The 18,388-nt window shown below is 62.1% G+C and overlaps 1 protein-coding gene across 1 annotated transcript in view; it reads right to left on the minus strand.

Moving 5' to 3' along the window:
* IGSF9B (immunoglobulin superfamily member 9B) overlaps positions 1–17,364 on the minus strand; it is a 43,497-nt gene extending 26,133 nt beyond the window's left edge. Inside the window, exons 1-5 of the mRNA XM_022556200.2 lie at positions 17,053–17,364; positions 7,864–8,061; positions 6,266–6,412; positions 1,168–1,319; positions 801–918 (exon numbers count right to left, since the gene is read on the minus strand). Of these exons, the coding sequence (XP_022411908.1) occupies positions 801–918; positions 1,168–1,319; positions 6,266–6,412; positions 7,864–8,061; positions 17,053–17,116 (679 nt within the window). The 5' untranslated portion in view covers positions 17,117–17,364. The remainder of the gene's footprint in view (positions 1–800; positions 919–1,167; positions 1,320–6,265; positions 6,413–7,863; positions 8,062–17,052) is intronic.
* Between the last annotated feature and the right edge of the window lie 1,024 nt (positions 17,365–18,388).

Here is an 18,388-nt window from a genome sequence, read left to right on the forward strand (position 1 = left end):
CCGCCCCACGCACAGCCCCGCTGTAAACCTGGCTTCCGAACAGCCAGTTAACCCCTACACAGGCACGCACACACGCGCGCCCGCACACGTGCACACTCACACACACACACACACGCACACGGCCCTCCCTGCCCCTCCTTCTCTGCAGTGGAGCCCAGGGCAGCACATGTGCAGCAAGGAGAAAGGGACCGCCTTGCCTCTGGAGGAGTAAGAGGCTGTGGGCTGACCAGATAAGGGTGGCAGGCGGGTTGGGGCAGGGGAGGAGAGGGGTGGAGCTCCAGCAGCCCCGGCAGTGCGAGCCTTCCAGACAGGCCCGAGTCACAGAAGCAGCGCACAGCCGCCACCCGACCCCTCGAGCAGGACGGAGGCTGCCCCCTCTGGGGGCTTCGAGGCCCCAGGCAAGGCAGACCGGCATCTCAGGTGCTGACCCCACAGACGCCAGCCCCACCAAATGCCCTCCGTGTTATTTAACCCTCTGGGGTTGGACGGAATTCCTATCTTTATTTACTGATGCCATCGTCAGAGGGTGGAGGCCTGAGAGAGGGCTCCTCCCCCAGGGAAGGAGGAGGCCCAGCGGGATGCCCTCCGGACATTCAGAGAAAGCAGAAACCCACTCGGCATGGCGCCTCCCGCCACCTCACGGGAGGGCCGCCGCAGGCCACCAAGGAGCCCCACGATATGGAGAGGAGCTCCCACCACCTCCAGCTGAGCCACCCACGCCCTGGAAAGAACCCCCCAAGCTCAGTGGGGCCGGAACTCCCTGCCAGAGGCCCAGGGCATAGAGGCCAGATCGCTCTCACCTTGGACGAGCAGGTGGGTGGTGTGGATGGCCTCCCCCTGGATGCTGTACGCGCGACAGGTGTAGGCACCTCTGTCCTCCCGACTGACCGAAGTCACCGTCAGGCTGCCGTCACTCACCTGTGGCCGAGGAGAGTCGGGCTCAGCTCCCAGCCCTGGGCCCGCCAACTCCATCCCAGGTGGAAGTGGCCTGGGGCCCATGCACCTGGGGACACGGAAGCAGGCTTCTCCCTCTGAGGATACGGGTGCCAGCCGCTCTGCCTGCCGCCTCCAGCCCCACCTGCGCCTCCGCAAGTGTGAACTGTCACGGGGACGGAGGCGCAGGGCAAGGAGAAGTGGGTGCAGCGGTCGCGGCAGACCCACACTCACCTGGTACTTGCCGCTGGCACCTAGCAGCATCCCCTCCTTCAGCCAGGTGACGATGGGCTTAGGGTTCCCAAAAGCTGTGCAGGTCATGGTGATGCTGCTGCCCTCCTTGGCCTCGATGTACTGGGGGGGTGTTTCTGTAAAGGTGGGAGGAGCTGCAAGAAACCCAAGGTGCGGGGTGGGGTCAGCCAGCGGCCCTGCACACAGCGAGGGCCCTGCGCTGGGCCACCCCACGAGGCCGGCGCCCTCCAGGAGGTCGGAGGTGACACAGGTGACAGGCCCTGCCTTGTGAGGGGGGACCTGGAACTCAGAGTCAGTGTGGCTGGATCCCAAGTCTAAACTTTCCCCATTGCATACACCTAATTCCCAATAAAGGACTGTTTGTCCAGCACCCACAGGGAGGCCCCCCATGCTCAGCACCAGGGATGCGGCAATGAGGCACCCGTCACCCCACGATCGTCCAGACACCCCTCCTTCTGTAACCCCAGCCCAACCAGGCCCACGGCTCTGGGACATTTGCCGTCTGAGCCCTGTCAGGCCTAGCACGGATCTCAAGCCAGGTGACAAAGACTCGCCCAGGCTCTGCAGCGACAATCCCCCACCTTCCCCGCAGCTGCCTTGGGGACCAGGCAGACGGCCCGATCCACGGGCTACTCGCTCCTGAATTCTCGAAGACTGTGCCAGACTGTCCCCCAGCACCTGCCTCGGAGTTCTGACTAAAATCCCATCCGGTACAAATAACACACTCTGTCTCACCTGTCTGAGCTGCCTATAGAAGCCACCTGATCAACCCCAACTCCCTGGACGATCATGCGGGGTCTTCTGGAGTGGGGGGCACTGCTGACACCAGCCTAGGGTCCACAGCACCGGGCTCAAGGCTCCAAGTTCAAATCCAGCTGCCACTCGCTCTGTAACCCTGGGCTCAGCCGCTCTGGGCTCTACCTAAACCCCACCCTCAAGACCAGTGGCAGGAATTAGCGAGGTAAAGTCCGTGAAAGGAGCTGGTAAAACGTACACATGTGAAATGGTGGTCATTCTGTCATCACTGTCATCGCTGTCGGCCGCCCAGGGCTCCTGAGGCCCCGACGAGAAGCTGTGAGAGGGGTCTCCTCGGAGGCTGCCCTGCCCCAGGCCCAGGACACGCTGGGGGTCGCGGCCACCCACCACCTGCCACCAGCCTCACCTCCCGTTGCACACCCCTCAACTCTGCTCCGACACAACAGCCTTCCCGTCTTCCTACACGTGCCAAGGACTTCCATTCCTGGGGGCTCTGCGTCGGCCATCCCCCCTCCTGGGCTGTACCCACATCTCACCCTTTCGGCGCCTGCTCGCCTTTGCTAAAATGCCACCTCTGCCTCACCTGGTCAGCCGGTCTAGGAAGGCACCTGCTGCATTCCTGTCTCCTCAGACTGTTTAAAGCACTTACGACCAAGTCTCCTGAGAGCAGAGATTTCCAAGAATCCCACTATGTGCCCAGCTTTTAGCGCAGTTCCTGGCATGTAGTAGAGTCTCAACAAACGTTGGTTGAACAGACGGATGAATGCAATGAAGGAGCCACACACCTGCACGCATGCGCGCACACACACACACAATAGAGCAACACAAATGCAAACACAAAACCGAAGATAAGACCATGGCGAGACGGCTTTCTTCGACGATCTCCCCACCCCTCCGCTGAGCGTGGCCGCACAGGGGGCACAGGAGTGAGGACTGGGTGACCAGGAAGCAGGCTTCACCACTCACGACACATCCTTGAGAAAGTCCATCCTCACCCAACGTCTAATACACCAAAAGTGATGGTAAAACTCATTCCAAGTCCTTGCAGAGGGAACCTGGCATCCGAACCCCAGGCCCCTCCTGGCCTGGCCGTGCGCTCACCCCAGCAGAGCCCTCCCGCCACGCCTGCCCTTGAACTCCAGCTCACACAGCCATGGCCTCTGTTACCTCTGAGTCACACTTAAAGAAAAGATAATATGATAAATTACATCCTGAAGTGACAAATTAATTACTAATTACATAATTACTTTACTATTTAGGTGCTAATCAGGAAAGCACTTTGAACAATTTCGAGTTTTCCGGAAAATAATGGTTTGACTCCCGATTATTTACTGGATTAGGTGTGAGCTTACCAGCTGCATTTCTAGGCTTAATTCTTCTTTACAAATGCCCTATAATTAATCGTGCACATTAGAAATAGGCTGGCCTCTCCTCCAAGCAATTCATCGACCTAAAGCAAGGTTTTACTCTGGCTTTCCAGGCATTTTATATGCAATAAAGAAACAATTGGGCTTGTTTCCTCCCAAATGGTCTTCGAGAAAACACAGGAGGAGAATAAGACAATCTGTGATTCTAATTTTTCACTTTCCAAAGGTGATCCCAGTCAGAAATGCCTGACATTAAATATTCTAGTTTGGAAGCAACGGAATGTTGGTGCTCCAAACTCTTTCCTTCGATAATGGAAGTATTTACACGGGAAGGAACCTCAGAATGCAGGAGGAAGAAAGGGTGAGATCGCTCACGTTGGGAGGTGCCTGTGGTGTCCACCCTTGGAGAGGGAGGCCGCTGGTGAGGGGAAGCATCGGATGATAAGCCCCAGTGCTAAAGCCTGACCCTTCCGGACGAACAGCCTGCCAGGTTGCCTAAGTGCGCCGGCTCTCCTTCCTCTGGGCCTCCAGGCATGCTGTTCCCTCTGCCCTGGAACACCCTTCCCGCCTCCTGCCCCCGCACCTGGCAGACTCCTCCTCCCCGAAGGGTCTCTGCCCAGGGCTCACTGCCTCAGAGAAGCCCTCCATCCCTCACGCTCCCAAAGCCCATACTGCAATCCTCTCTGGACCTGACTGCCTCGTGACGTGTCCTTCAGAGCTGGGTCTGTGTCACACCCACTGCATTTCCCCACAGCCGGCCAAGTGGATGTTCAGAAATGTGTGTTGAATGGGTGATTGTGGGTGTATTCCCAAGGGCTCTCCGACCACCACAGGCCACCTCTCCCAACCTGAGGCGCCTCCTGTGCTACCCGACTTCATCTTTTTCTCCCCTAAAGAGGAGGATAACCAGCATTCTGCACACAATGACCCTGCGCAGCCAACCTTCCAGGCGCAGTGCCAGACGTCTTCACCCACAGCGTTTCCCTTAATCTTCACAACAGCCCTACAAACAGGCTTTGTTCTTGGAAACACAAAAGGGAAGCTCAGAGAAATGATATGGGTGCCAGGGATCAGACAGCTAACGTGGTGGATCCGTGAAATAAGCTGAGTCTCATCGGGCCGCGTTCCATGCCGGTCCATCCCAGCAATGAGGAATTCCCAGCCACGAACTCCCCCTGGTACAGACGGAGCCCGAGCTCTAACAGGACACACGACTCTAACAGGAGGAAGCTCTACGTCCCGGCTCGCAGTGTCTGCGCATGCCTGCTTCTCTGCTCGCTGGACCGGACCCAGCAGTGATGTGAGGGGAGGAGGTGGGGCTGCAGGAGGCGTCGGCCCGCCTCGGGAAAGGGCAGAAGAAAGCAAGCAGCGTGGGGCTCTTGGCTCGGTGCTCATCAGTGACGCTGTCAGCAGCAGGTTTACCTTCCTAATTATGTTCTGCTTGGGCTAATATTAAGCCGAGTTTTCATTCTGGGCACACACAACAGCTGGCATCGAAAAGGGATGACTCAAAAACTCGCGGGTGGTGGGGACAGCCCAACCAAGATTTAAAATAAGCCTCCAATTGGTCTCTGGGGACTGACCAGCAGGTGCGCCTGCATCCAGGGGCTCAGGCAGCCTGGACCACTGACCCAGGGCCACCGTCCCTAAGTTCGCTTTCCAGAGACCAGTGCTCTGGCTAAAATACTCTGTTCTTCCAGGGCCCTGGATGGGTTTTCAAGGCGGAAGGAGCACAGCCTGACCCGACCCCACAAGGCAGGGACCCTCAAGGCTCAGAGAAACTTGCAACCCAGGCAAGCGCCCATTGCTCTCTCCAGACCGTGGCACCCAGGGTCACAGACATCACACCCAGAAAGACGCAAGCAGTGGGGGGCGTGTCCAAAGCACACCTGTTGACACCTCAATAACCAGTGCAGCGTCTGCAACACGCGGTGGCTGAACACGTCGGCTCATAAACTGAAGCAAGAGTAACTGTATGGTCAGAAAAACAAATCAAAGGGCTTTCCTGGTGGCGCAGTGGTTGAGAGTCCGCCTGCCGATGCAGGGGACACGGGTTCCTGCCCCGGTCCGGGAAGATCCCACATGCCGCGGAGCGGCTGGGCCCGTGAGCCGTGGCCGCTGAACCTGCGTGTCCGGAGCCTGTGCTCCGCAACGGGAGAGGCCACAGCAGTGAGAGGCCTGCGTACCACAAAAAAAAAAAAAAATCAAAGCAAAAACCCTGCTCCCCTCCACCGTGGGGACCACTTCTTCCACTTTCTGCCGGTTCCAGCGCCCCCTGGCTCCTCCGGAATGTCCCCTCCCAAGCAAGGGCTCCCAAGGGCACAGGGGACCCTCGGTCCAGGGAAACCCCAGCCCCTGGGAAGCACGGCACAGCACGAGGCCCGTCACCCTTCACCTGGGCAGTAAGTACCAGAAGGTACCCTCCGGAACGGGACCAGCAGGATCCCCGCCCGGCCCTGGGTGCGCTCTGCTGCTGCGGATCATCCAGCGTAGAGACTGGCGCCCAACGGTTACTAAGGTGAACGGTCTAAAGGAAGAGGCTGTAACGGGAAGGTGCCCGGAGAGAGCCTTCCTGCGGCTGCTCCCAAGTCCGCCCCGCAGATCCTCAACCCTACCAGTTTCGGGTGCCGGTTTCCACCTCCCTGCGCTGGGCTCTGACGACCCCGCCCGCGGCAAACGCCCTGGTGCTGGGAGCTGCCAGGCCTCTGTGCCCATGGCCCCCAGGGGCTCCAGGACGAGCGAGGGGGCCTGGGGCCCCCAGCCCGGGAGCGCCGGAAGGAGGCGCACACGCACGCACCACATATGCAAGCTCTCACGCACGCACGCACGCTCACACGCCTGCGTGCACAGTCACGCAAGCACGCACCACGCACGTCTGCCCGCTCACTCGCACGCACGCACACACTCTCATGGCACGCACCACGCACAGGCCCACGCACGCGCACACACGCACGCACCGTGGATGGTGAGGTGCACCCAGCTGCCGTTGTGGAAGGTGTCGTACTGCTGGTCCAGCAGGAGCACCTTGCACTCGTACCAGCCCTGGTCCTCGGCGCGCACCTGCTCCAGCCGCAGGGATGCCTTGTCGTGGAGGCTTGCGCGGCCTGTGGAGAGGGGATAAAGTGGGTCAGGGGCGCGCAGAGCAACCTTGTGACCCCAGCCCGCCGCTGGGCAGGCCCAGAGCAGGGTGGCCCCGAGAGCCCCAGCCTCGCTGCCCGCCAGCTGCACCGAGAAAGCCTCAGGTCCCTGCAACTTCCCATTCTCTTGGGGCCAAGGAAAGGCAGAAGGGATACGGAGCTGGCGGGAAGGGGGCCAGAGAACCCAGAAGAAGAGGAGCGGGACCCCGCCCCAGCAGGTCCCCGTGGCTGCCACGCCCAGCACCCTGTCTGCCCAGCACTCCTGTGGTGGGCAGAGAAGAGGCCGCTGGGGACAGGGTGCCGGCGTCCCCTCCTAGTCCTGTCGCAGAGGCCAGAGAGCAGAGCGTTCATCCAGCCAGAGCCCAGGTTCCGAGCGTGGCCGCAGGGCCTGTAGCCCGAGAATGAGGAGCAGCTGGCAGGCGAGCAAAGACCCGAGCCGCCCTCCCTAACTCCGTTCCCTTCCCCGGAGCAGCCCTCGGGGTCCCCCCTCCGCTCACTCTCCACTCAGGCCCACTCCTCGCCCCAGTGTCACGACCTCCTGTGCTTTCCTCCTTGTCTCCTCGGTAGTGGCAATCTGCCTACAAACCAGACAGTCAAAACCAACCAGGGCCGAAGAGACACAGACACAGGAGGAGGGAGAGGGAGAGAGAAAAATAGAAGCTGAGAAAAATGCAATGCAGACCTCAGAAATCAGAGGTAAAGATAAAAGCTGTGTCCCACCAGTTTCCTCTCTTCCTTTAGACCCCAACACACGCGCATGCGTACACACACTCAGACATGCATGCACACACACAAGCCCACGTGCAACCCTCGCACAGGCACACACGCCCCTCACTCACACCACCCCACGCCCTCCTCCCTGGAGGGCAGGCCCTGACAGTGACTCAGTGAGGCCACCACTGGCAGGAGTAATTGCAGAGCAAGACAGCACTGGGGCCAGGAGGAGGGAGAAGGGAGGCCGGAGGACGAGGCACCAAGTGGAGCAGGCGCCCAGACACTTCCCCACACTCAGGACTGGATGAGTCCCCAACTTCAGAGCCAGAGGGAAGGAGTGGGCAAAGCCAGACAGAGCAAACCCCGCAGCCGCCATGGCTCTGACGCAGCTGCTCCTGCCTGCCGAGCCAGCCGCCCTCCGCCGGCCTCCTCTCCCACACATCAGGCTCCTGGGCTCCCTTCTCCTTCTCTGGCCTTGGCCCCTGCGGCCCAGCGGGGCTGTGCAGGAAGCTCTGTGTCTGCCCCACCTCCGTGTCCCTCTCCTCACGCCACTTAATTAAAACCTACCAGAGTGCAAAGGATGGGAGGACAGAGACAGCGACTGGAAAACAGAGATAAGAGGCCCATCGGAAAAGACAAGAGGCCACGAGACAGAGGCAGGAGGGACGGTGCGGGGGCCCTGGAGCCAGGCGGGAAGGCCTTACCTGCATACTCAGGGTCCACATGGGGCGGGTAGTAGCCAAACTTGATGAAGATGGGGATGGGCACCCCGAACTTGAACCACTCGACGACATAGGGCGGGGGCTGCCCCGTCACCGGGTGGACCACGTCGCATCGCAGGACCACGCTCTCGCCGGCCCTCGCGGTCACGAACTCGGGCTCCTCTCGCAGGCCGTGGGCACCTATCGGGACAGCCACACGGGGACACAGGGAAGGAGGTGAAAGGAGATCCTGCCCGGCCCCCCCAGAGGCCACCCCTGCCCTGCCAACCCCAAAGAGCGGAGCCCGACCGCGCCCTCCCCCATGACACCCCCGCCAGCTCTGAGGAGCGTGGCCACTGAGAAGGTGGAGGGGCCTCGGCCCCTCTGTGGACACCGTGGCCCGGGCGCTGCAGCGGGTGAACATGGGACGTCTTCCTGCACCAGGATGATTCCCAGTGGAGCCTGGCAGGGGCTGCAGAGGCAGCCGTCCTCCCACGCCCCGCCCCCAGCTCAGCCTGATGTTCACAGCGCGAAACAAGAGTGCTCCATGCAGAAGCGGGGAATCCCTAACAGGCTGCGCAGAGGCTGCTCGTGGCATCAGCAGACGGAAAACCCCGGGGGCCGGAGCTGGCCTTTCTGCCCCTCCTCCCTCGGTCCGCCGCGCGTGCCGCAGAGGAGGGAGCGGGAGGGGCCTCCAGCCCGCCAGTTTCCACGCCCCAAACCTATCAGGCTGCGAAGCCCCAGACATCACCATTAATACCGCAGGAGACTAGGGACGCAGGAGGGGGACCCTGGGGCTGCTAACCTCAGCCAGCTAAGGGGAACATCCCCACCTCCGGCAGAGGACGAGGCGCACGGCTGGAAAGGCCTCGGCCACCCTCCCGAAAGGGACTGGAAGGGACGGGAGATGAGGCGGGAGAGGCTCCCCAGCAGCCCCACCCCCAGCCCAGCCGCAGAGAGAAGCGGTTAACCCAGGCTCCGCCCCGAGGCCTGCAACCCCACCTCCAGCCCAAAGGCACCTTGTCCAGCTCCCTTCCAAAGTGAAAGAGGCCCCTCCCGCTGCCTTCCCTCCAGTACCCACACTACCCCCCCAGACCCCAGCCCTTCCACCCCGCCCCTCCCCTCCAGTCCCGGCTGGGCCCCTCCAGGCAGCACCAGGGACAGCAGCTGCTCCGCGGAGGCTCCCAGCCCGGGACGCCCAGGAGAGCAGCCCCCGTACTCCGCGTGCCTCTGGGCCTGATTCTGACCACACCTTCCACCCCTGGGGGCTCCGGCCCCGCACCTCTCGTCCGTCTCTCCTTCGTGTCTCTGTGTCTTTCTGACTCTCTGTTCGGCTCCGGCTCCTCCTCCAACGTCTGTCTCGCTGTGTCTCTGTCATTTCTCTCTAGCTCCCCGCTGCATGGGTGATTCTGTCTACCTGCCTGTCTCTCCCCACCTCCCCGTTTATATGTCTCTATCAGCGCGTGTGTGTGTTGGGGGAACGTGTGGGGTTCCGTTCGCCTGCGCCGGGGGGAAGGGGTTTTGCTTTTCCACTGCCCGGTCTCCGTGGTGCGCTCTGCCTCCACCTCTCTGGGTCTGTGTCTCTGTCTGTCTCTCCTTTTCTCCCTCCCGCTCCAGCTCCCTCTCCTCCTGCAAATTGCGGAAGAAGGAGGAGGCAACCCTTCCAGAAGCTGATTGGCTACCGGTGACATCACTGTTTTCTAGAGAAAGAGCTAAGATCACAGAGTATTTTTGGAGCAGAGCAGACTGTTGCCCTCACCTGCCTGAGGCCCCAGCCGGTTTTCCAACCCTCCCAGCCCTGCTTTAGGCTAAGTTTGAATTCCAGCCCCTCAGGGAAAGCGCAGCAGGCATCCCCACCACACCCCAGGGGCACCAGGTGGGGACAGAGCCCGCCTCGCAGCACCCGGGCACAAAGGCTGCTCCTGGACCCTGCAGGGATGGGCAAGGAGCAGGCCACCTGAGCAAGCAGGGAAAGCAGCGCGTGTGCGCGCGTGTGTGCGTGTGTGCATGTACGTGTGAGTGTGTAGGCTTTGGAGGAGAAGAAGAGAGGCAATACAGGAACCAGGGTAAGAGGAGGGGGCTCCTCCCGGGGGCCGTCACCTGGGGCGCAGAGGCCTCCACAGAAGGGGCTCCTTCCCAGGCTCTGGCCCCAGCGCCTGGGGCAGGGGGCAGGGTCGCTTGCCCCCCTCTCACAGCGAAGGCTCTGGAGGCTCTGGCGGGGTGAGGGTCTGCACCTGGGCTGCCTCATTCTCACCGCACAGCAGCGAGGCAGCCTCTTCCACACCGGCCCCCGCCAGCCTGGACTCAGGGCTACGCACCCACCCCACCAAGGCCCACTCGGGCCTCAGCCCCGCCTCCACGGTTCTTCCCGAGGACCCTTCCACCAGCGGCCGGCAGCTGGGAGAGGACACGGTGAGGCCAGCAGTGCAGAGACGGGAGCAAAGCCAAAAGAGACCCGCTTCCCAGGAAGAAGGCCGGGGCGGGGCGTGGTGGGGGGAGGCCCTGCCCCAGCTCCCACGCTCAGACCAGCCCTCCTGGCTTTCTGAGTCCTAAAATATTTATCAGCTTCCCTCATCTCCTCAACACACACCCACACCCACACACACACCCACACACACATACACACACACACAGCGTGTGCTCTCACTCCATCACCCACGAGCACTTCCCCGTCAGCCTGAGCCTTTCTGAGCCAAGCATGTCTAATAAAACACTTTCTCCAGAAAAGCTCACTGCAAAAAAAAAGTAAACATTGCTAGCAGCAGAGACCGAAGAGGGGCTTGACGGAGGAGAGAGATGACCTCAACCCTAGGAGGACACGACCCAAGTCGAAGAGTGAAAGAGAGTCCAGGGGCAAGAATGGAGACAGATGGTAGGGTGCGAACAGACAGAGACAGAGAGAGACAAACAGACAGAGAGATCTCAGAGGCACACAGGACTCAGCCTGGGACACAGAGACACAGGCCTTCAGAGGACCCAGAGCCAGGAGGGGGCAGAAGGGAGGCCGTTAGTCCAGGAGCAGCAGGCTGCTCACGGTGGCTGGCTCAGAAGGGAGCAGGAAGGAGGGGGCAGGGGAAGACAGGGATTGGTGGTGACCTGAGTGGGAGGGCTGCAGCGGGGGGAGGCCCCAGACCCCTCCCCAGCACAGAAGCCTGCAGCAGCAGAGGGACAAGGCCGCGAGCCTCAAAGGGGCAATGGTGTCTGCAGGGTGAGCACCGCAGGGGTGGGAGGTGTCCTGGATGCCACACACCCCTTTCAGAGAAGGCAGGACTCAGCTGTACCTGGAGGAGCAGAGCAATTTTGCATCTTGGGGACACACCCTGGTGGGCAGAGAGGGCAAAGGAGGACGCGGTGCCCCTGCGGTCTGGCTGACCTTTCCGAAAGCCCACTGGGGACAAACCCACTGCTCTCTGGGCCAGGTGGTGCCCGGCGGGTAGCCGGATCCAGGGCTGCCACTGGATCCCCCCCGTGAGCACAGGACCACGGGGCATCCAGGGCCTGACGCCCCCACCCCCCAAGCTGGGGCTCTTCCACAGGCGGGGCTGGGGGAGGAGAGGTGCCAGGACCGGAAGGTCTGACGGCGGGAGAGCCGGCCACCAGGCAAACCCGGCTTCCTCTAGGCCGCTCCTACATACCAGGCCCGTGCTGGGTCGCAGCGCTGGCTGACAGGCGTACTACCATCTCCATTTCACAGGTGAGCAGGCTGGCGGCCCCCTGGCTGGCTCAGCCGCCCGCCGGGCAGCAGGTCGGAGCAGGTTCCAGCTGCCGTGTCTCCCCTTGGCCAGGCCACAGGCCCAGGGACCAAGGACGAAGCCCCCTCCCACGCCGACCCAAGAAGCAGCCCCCTCCCCTCCGCTGAGTCAGGCCAGCCCCTCCACACCGCACACTCTGGACAGGTTCTCACAGCCAGAGCTCTGCAGCCCTGGACCCAAGCAGGACGGCAGGGTGCGCCTGGGTCAGAAGACAGCTGCTGGCACTGGGCTGAGCCCCCTCCACCTGGGACCCGGGAACTCGGGCTGGGTGTGGCGGCGGCGCCAGCCTCCTCCTCTGTGAGTACAAGTCCTCAGGGAGCCTCCCCTCCCCCGCCCACCCCACCCCCCAACCCCGTCCCCCTCCCCCTCGGGCACCAGGCTCCCAAACCACAGGCCTGTTATCTAATAATACCAGCGCCAGCCACCACCTCCATCTGCCAGCCTAAAAATAATCCCTGCTGAGTCCAAAAAAGGCACAGCCCCCAACAGTCCCCCAGTCCCTCCTCCCTGACACGCCAGGGGGTTCCAGGAGATTCCAGGGAGCTTGTGATCGGGCTCCCCCGGAACAGCACCCACCCCCCTACCCGGGGAGTGGAGAGCCAGAGGCTTGCACGAGGAAAGCTGAGGACAGACATACCACCCAAAGCCAAGTGTGATGTGGAGGAACGGCCGTGTCCACGTCAGGCCGCACCCTGGTTGTCCTTCCCAGGAGGCAGGTGGGCCGGAGGGCACCGGGACAGCCTGCCTCCGGCCAGGACCTCCACCCCCGCCTGGGCAGATCCTCCTTCTGCGGTCTCCCCAGTGCTGACCTCACGGCCCTTCGGCCCCCACTCCCCATCAAACTCTCAGGGCCCAAGTCAAAGGTCAGTTGAGCCCAGCCTGGCCCTGGCTGGGAACCTTTCCATTTTCTCTCGAGGCCCTGGGGGAGGGGCAGGATCTGCAGGCCCCCTCCTCCGTGGGCGCCTCTCCACCCTGACCCTCCTGGCCCAGGCAGCCCGAGAGGCAGCAACGATGCTATTAGCAGCCTTAATTTGCTCTGGGCTAGATTGTATTTCCAAGAGCCTTTCCCCAGGAGCCACTGGCAGGAAGCAGTCAGCAATCCAACCTCCGCTCTGCTCCTGCAGCGGCTCCTCCATGGACAGACCCAGCGACACCCACCCTGCCCGCCTGCCGGGCGGGTACAGGCCTGGTCCAAGTGCCCGTGAGCCGGGAGAGCCCTCAGGTAAGGCGCCAGGTGGTCACGAGTAAGCGGGGGATCGAAGCCCGTGTCTGCTCGTAGTGAAGCGTCAGCACTCCCTACTCAGAAGCCAGAAAACAGGACAGCGGCTGCCCTCGTATAGTGTGTGCAAGTTACCTGCCACAGCCGGTGGCCAGGCCTGGACCAGGAGGGAGCTCGGGGGCGGGGCGGGGTAGAGGGTCGGGCAGAGAGCAGCACCCAGTCCCCTCCCTTCCAGGAGGACAGGCAGGCTGGCTGAGACCTCGCTCACAGTCTGGCCCACGAGGAACTGCTCTCCGAAACCTTCATGGAGCCCCTGACTCTGCTCACCAGTCTTCTGCTTATTCACGCAAGAGAGAACAGAAAAGCAGGAAGATTCCTAAGAAAAATAGGTCAGCTGCCTCGGGCAGGCTGGGCTCTCCCCCATGGGCAGGGCCAGGCTACAAGCTGCCTCTGCGCCCGGCTCCCCAGGGACCCAGCCCCTTCTCCACTCAGGAGTCTGGGCTACTGGGCAGCCGAGACCAGAGCCCACCTTACAAGACAGACCCGTCTTCTGCATCCCTGGGGCTCTGCCCGTGTGTGTCCCCACTGAGGCTTTCTCTCGGGGAGTTCAGGCATCCTTCGACCATCCCCTGGGCTGAGCCTCCAACTTTGGGGGCTTCTGCGCTGCCCAGACTCAGGTGTGGAGCAGGGGGCAGGGAAAGTCAGGCGTCTGCTCCAAGTCTAGCCTTACTGCCACCCACGGCCACCAACACTCAGACGGGAGTGATGCCCCACCTCGTTCCTAGAGACTCTGGGTCGCCTGTCTGCTGCATTCACGTGCACATGCAAACACACAGCTGCACACACTGCGTGCACACGCGCGCACGTGTGCAGTCACCTCCAGCAGCTTGCACCAGTGACAGCTCTTTCCACAATTCAGATCCACTCTCACACAAGCTGCTTTACCCATCCTCGGGCGCAGACAGGAGAGAGCTGCTCCCCGAGACCCGAGCCCAGCCTGAGGAGGCATGGGACGTGCAGGAGGACAGGAAGCCTTTCAGAGAGGAGAGAGTTCGTCCCTCTCGGGCCTCACCCCCTCGCGCCCAGGTCCGCCCTCACTCCCTCAGCGCAGCAAGGCTGTGGCAGCCAGGCCCGAGGAAGGGAGGTCTGAGGGAGGAGAGTACAGGGCCAGGAGCCAGGACAGAGGGCAGCCAAAGCAAGGCTGGAGTTCAGCACCTCCCGGCCAGGCAGCATCTGCTCCTTAGGTAACCAGATCCCAGCTTTCTGTCTCAGAGCCTCAAACCTGAAACCACCAGCCCTGGGACCCGGCAGCTCCAGGTCCAGCACACGCCGATCTTGGGGCCAGCAGCTGAAAGCTGATTCTTCACACACACACCCTGCTCAGCTTCTCCTGAGCGCAGCCTGCCAGACACACCCCTGCCTCTAGCGTGTGTGCTGGGGACGCACACACATGCCACTTGGCCACGTCCCGAGCCAAGTCCTGCTCAGCTGAGAGGCTGCCCGTGGGTCTTGCTAGCAGCCTCCAGGCCTAAACTTCCTCCCTCCCACCTTGGCTGCCAAAGGGAGGGAGGAGGGTCAGGGCCAGGCCAAGAGTACAGGGCACTGGTCCAGCTACCAGCAGGATCTGAGTCAGAACCCACTTTCTTTGGGGACACTAGTCATGCAGGATTTGTAGTCAACAGGAGGAGGCAGCCTTGGCGGTAAAGGCCCGGGTCCTCCCCCCAGGCTTGTTCAGCAAACGTCTGGGATGCAGACTCCAATAGCCATCTTCCAGGCTCTTCTGCACACCCTCCCCAACCTCTCCACTGCCCCCCGGACACACGTGACTCATCCCTCCCTCTGTCCCAACCCTTTCGCCCCTCTGCTGGAGCAGCCCCTGCTCAGCCAAACCCTAAGGCTGGCACCGCAGAGTCCCTCCCCTCAGGAATCTCCCGGAAGTCACCTCTGCCAGTCGGAGAACAGCTGAGCTCACACAGCAGCATCTGAATGCTGGCAGTGTGCAGGCAGCAGCCTCACAGGCCTGTCTCCTGCCCCCGGAGGCTGTGCGTGATGAGCTGCTTGCCTCCTGGGCTCCCTGCATCCTTCCCACAAGGCTCTGGCCACTGACAAAACTCCAGTTTTACAGATCTTTCAAAGGATTTCCGAGCAGCCCTCCACATCTCCCCGGGCAAGGTCCGCCTGGGAAACCAAACTTGGTTCCCGACAGAGGCAGCACCTGAACTTTACCCCAAGGCATTCCCAGCTCCCAATGCCCTGAATGGCTCAAGGGAAAGACACTGAGAGGGGGGCCTGGAAGCCCCAGACAGTGAAACCATCATCGTCATCATTTACTTACTTTCTTACTGACTAAAGAACGCTGATGTTCACAAAACCCTACAGGCTCAGGCTGTTAACCCCCAACAAGGCAAGTGACCATCAGAGAAGCGAAGCAACGTGTCCAAGGTCACAGGCCAGCAAGTGGCCGAGCCGGACTTGACTCCAGGTCCTGTGACTAGACCTAGGTCCTTCACCACCACACGCAGAGCCCCTTTGGCTAAAAAGACCCCGAAGACCCACAGGGGTGGCAGGCAGGGAGGGGTTCATGTCCAGCCACCGCAGACAGAAGGCAAAAGCTTCATAACCAACAACCTTCAATGCTGCGAAGTCCTTCCTTCTGTCTAGCCGCCTTGTGTGCTGCTGTAATAAAGCCCATTTTCCTTTATTCTGTGCTTAAACTTGTAAAAAGTCCATCAGCCTCCCCTGAAGTCTCATCCCCTGAAGTCTCAGGCTTGGAGGCTTTTTCAGAGCCTCCCTTTGGAGTTTCTTTTTTATTCAAAGATCCCAGCACATCCTTTTGTGCTTTCAGCCACAGTCCCATAGCAGGAACATACCAAAAACCGGAGGGGAGGAAGCTGCGGGCATCGGAAGACTACAAGGGAATGAGGGGGTGAGGCTGAGGCTGGAGACAGGTTCTCAAGCGCAGTTCGAACGACCTCACACCCCACTCCACAAGCTTCTGCGGTCACTCTGGCCTCAGTTTCCCCACCTGACAAAGGGAGAGTTTTAAAACCATCCAGGTCACACACCATTTAACAAAATCACCCTCCCCTTCGCCCTCCTCTGTATTCACACACTCCCAAACAGCACGGAGACCTAGTCCATTCCAGAAACTTTCCCAAATCACTTCCCCTCCCCCTACACAGCCCCAGACACGGTGAGGAGAGGACCCTCCTGCGCGACCGCGGCCGGACGCGGGGTATCCCGCTGCCGCCCACTCCCGGCGGTTCTCCCCGGAAGCCATCCCTCCCGGCCCTAGGAACCTGTCCGCAGCCGGGTCGTGTCTACGCACTGAGCACCGTGAGCTCAGAGACCAGGCACTTTCAGGCTCCGCTCCTACTTCCATACAAGGGCCGAGAGCCGGGGTGTCACACAGAGGTGGGCAGGTGGCTCTGCCGTCTCCAGAGCACAAGCCGGCGCGCTCACGTGCGCATCACTCAACGCGCGGGCTTCCCTCTGGCCTCTTCCCAGCTCAGACCGGAAAAACGGAGAGAGGAAAACCTCCCTCCGCCCGGAGACGCGGCAGTGGGGACCCCCTTCCGCCGCCCTCGCCCCCGGCCAGCTGTGCCCGGCTGCGGCGCGCTCCCGGGGAACTTTTGCCCGGCCAGTCTCAGGTGCGGCGGAGCGGGGCGCGGGCAGGGCCAGCCGAAGGCAGCCGCTCCTCGCAGCCGGCGAGGAACCCCGCGCAGAACCAACTCTTCTCCTCTCGCGGGGCTCCGTGCGCCCCGCCCTGCGAGGGGACCCGACCTCCAGCTGCCAAAACGTGTGGTCCGGAAAGACGCAAGCCGGAGCCAAGCCCCACAGCGGCTCTCCTGCGGAGCGGTGGCGCTACGCGGGGTCCAGCGTGCCGCAGCCGCCCGAGGACCCGCAAACTCCCCGGCGGCAGAGTTCAGAAAGCCGCCGCCTCCCCAGCGCTCGGGGCGGCGGCTGCGCCCGCGAAGGGCACCGGGCGCGGCACCCGCTGTGAAGCCCTGGGGCCAAGGGTGGCGAAGTGGACCGAAGCCCGAGGCGTCCTCTCCCGAGCGCCGGCAGCCCGGGCTCAGGCCCTTCCCGCCGGCCGCGGCCTCGGCCCCCGCCCTCCCCGCGGTGCTCGGAGCGCGCCCGCCGGGAGGGCGCGGGCTCGGCAGGAGGATGGGGCCAAGAGCGCCGGGAGGCGCAGGGGAGGGACGCTGCACTTCAACTCACCTTGAGCCGCAAGACCTCGGGCGCTGATCACACTTGCTATCAAAGTGGCCACATACCAAATCATAGTACTACCGCGCGCCAGCCAGGAGCCTCATCCTATCGCAAAGTGCCCCGCGCCGCCTACGCCCCGTGCCGGTGCTCCCGCGGCTCCTGCGGCTCTTGCAGACCGGGCGGCCCGCTCCCCATCCCTCCGCGGCTCCGCTCGGCTCGGCGCGTAGCCTCCCGCCCGGCGCAGCGGCACCTGCACTAGAGCCCGAGCGGAGCGCAGCCAGCGCCGAGGAGAAGCCCGGCCGCACCGCCCCAGGCCCGCCCCCGCCGTCCGTCCATTGGGCGCGGCTCGCAAGCCCGGAGCCCGATTGGCTGGGACGCCTGCCCGTCGCGGCGAGGGGGGCGAGCCCATTCAAGGTGCGTTGACGTGTGGCCAGCCCAGAGCCGCAGAATCATGCGCATTGCCGGGGAGAAGGCGCTACCGCGTCTCCGCATGGTTCTGCTCCCTGCTCCCTATGCCTGGCAAGTTTCTGGGGGAGGGAATGTGGCTGCTGGGCCGGCTAACGGGACCCTGGAGTCTCGGGTACCCTGCAGGTCTGAGGTCTGAGGGGTCGGCGCCCCCGCCCAGCTAGTGAACCCAGCATCCGGTTTCCATCCAGCAAAAAGGCGTCCCGGGAGGACGGTGCTGATTCAGTGATGGGGAAACCCGGGAACGGCAGCCTGGGGAAGCTGGGAACGTCCTTCGCCGGATATCTTTTCAAAGGGTCACGCGCTACCGCCACCAACCCCCTCCCTTCCACACACGGCCACTCTTTTCTCCCCAACGCACCCCCTCCCACCCAAACGTGAGATTACATTAAGCTCCATCCAGCCCGAAGGCAGGGGGATGACTAAAATGACCTCTAAAAGTCGCTAAGATTTGGGGTGATTCATTGGCTCAGCTGCGGGAGAGTCACGGGCCCCGTCGGGAACACGTGTGCACACTGCCACCCCCAGTGCGGGTCATAGTTGCTCATCACCACGAAATCTCCACTTTGAGCAGTGAAAGTGTTTGTTCTTCTCCTAAAAAGGCTGTCTCCTCAAGCACAAGGTTCCAACCCCCTCCCCACCCTCCTGGGAGCCCGGCCCCATCGCAGCAGCATGAAGCCAAATGGATTTGGGGAGCAGTGTAGGGGTCTGGGATGGAGGAACCCAGGGAAAGTGGGTTTCTTATTCCTTCAGTAGAGGACAGGGAGGAAACTGGAAGGTGTTCATGTTTCCCAATCTCATCCCCTCCCCCAGTGCAGTTGTATTTGCAGAAGAAATAAACGAGTGTCATGGAAACATCTACTACAAACAATCCCCTCAC

Source organism: Delphinapterus leucas, chromosome 7, assembly GCF_059928025.1.
Source record: "Delphinapterus leucas isolate spDelLeu-1000000601 "Yukka" chromosome 7, BTC_Dleu_Yukka2, whole genome shotgun sequence".
Lineage (NCBI taxonomy): Eukaryota > Metazoa > Chordata > Mammalia > Artiodactyla > Monodontidae > Delphinapterus > Delphinapterus leucas.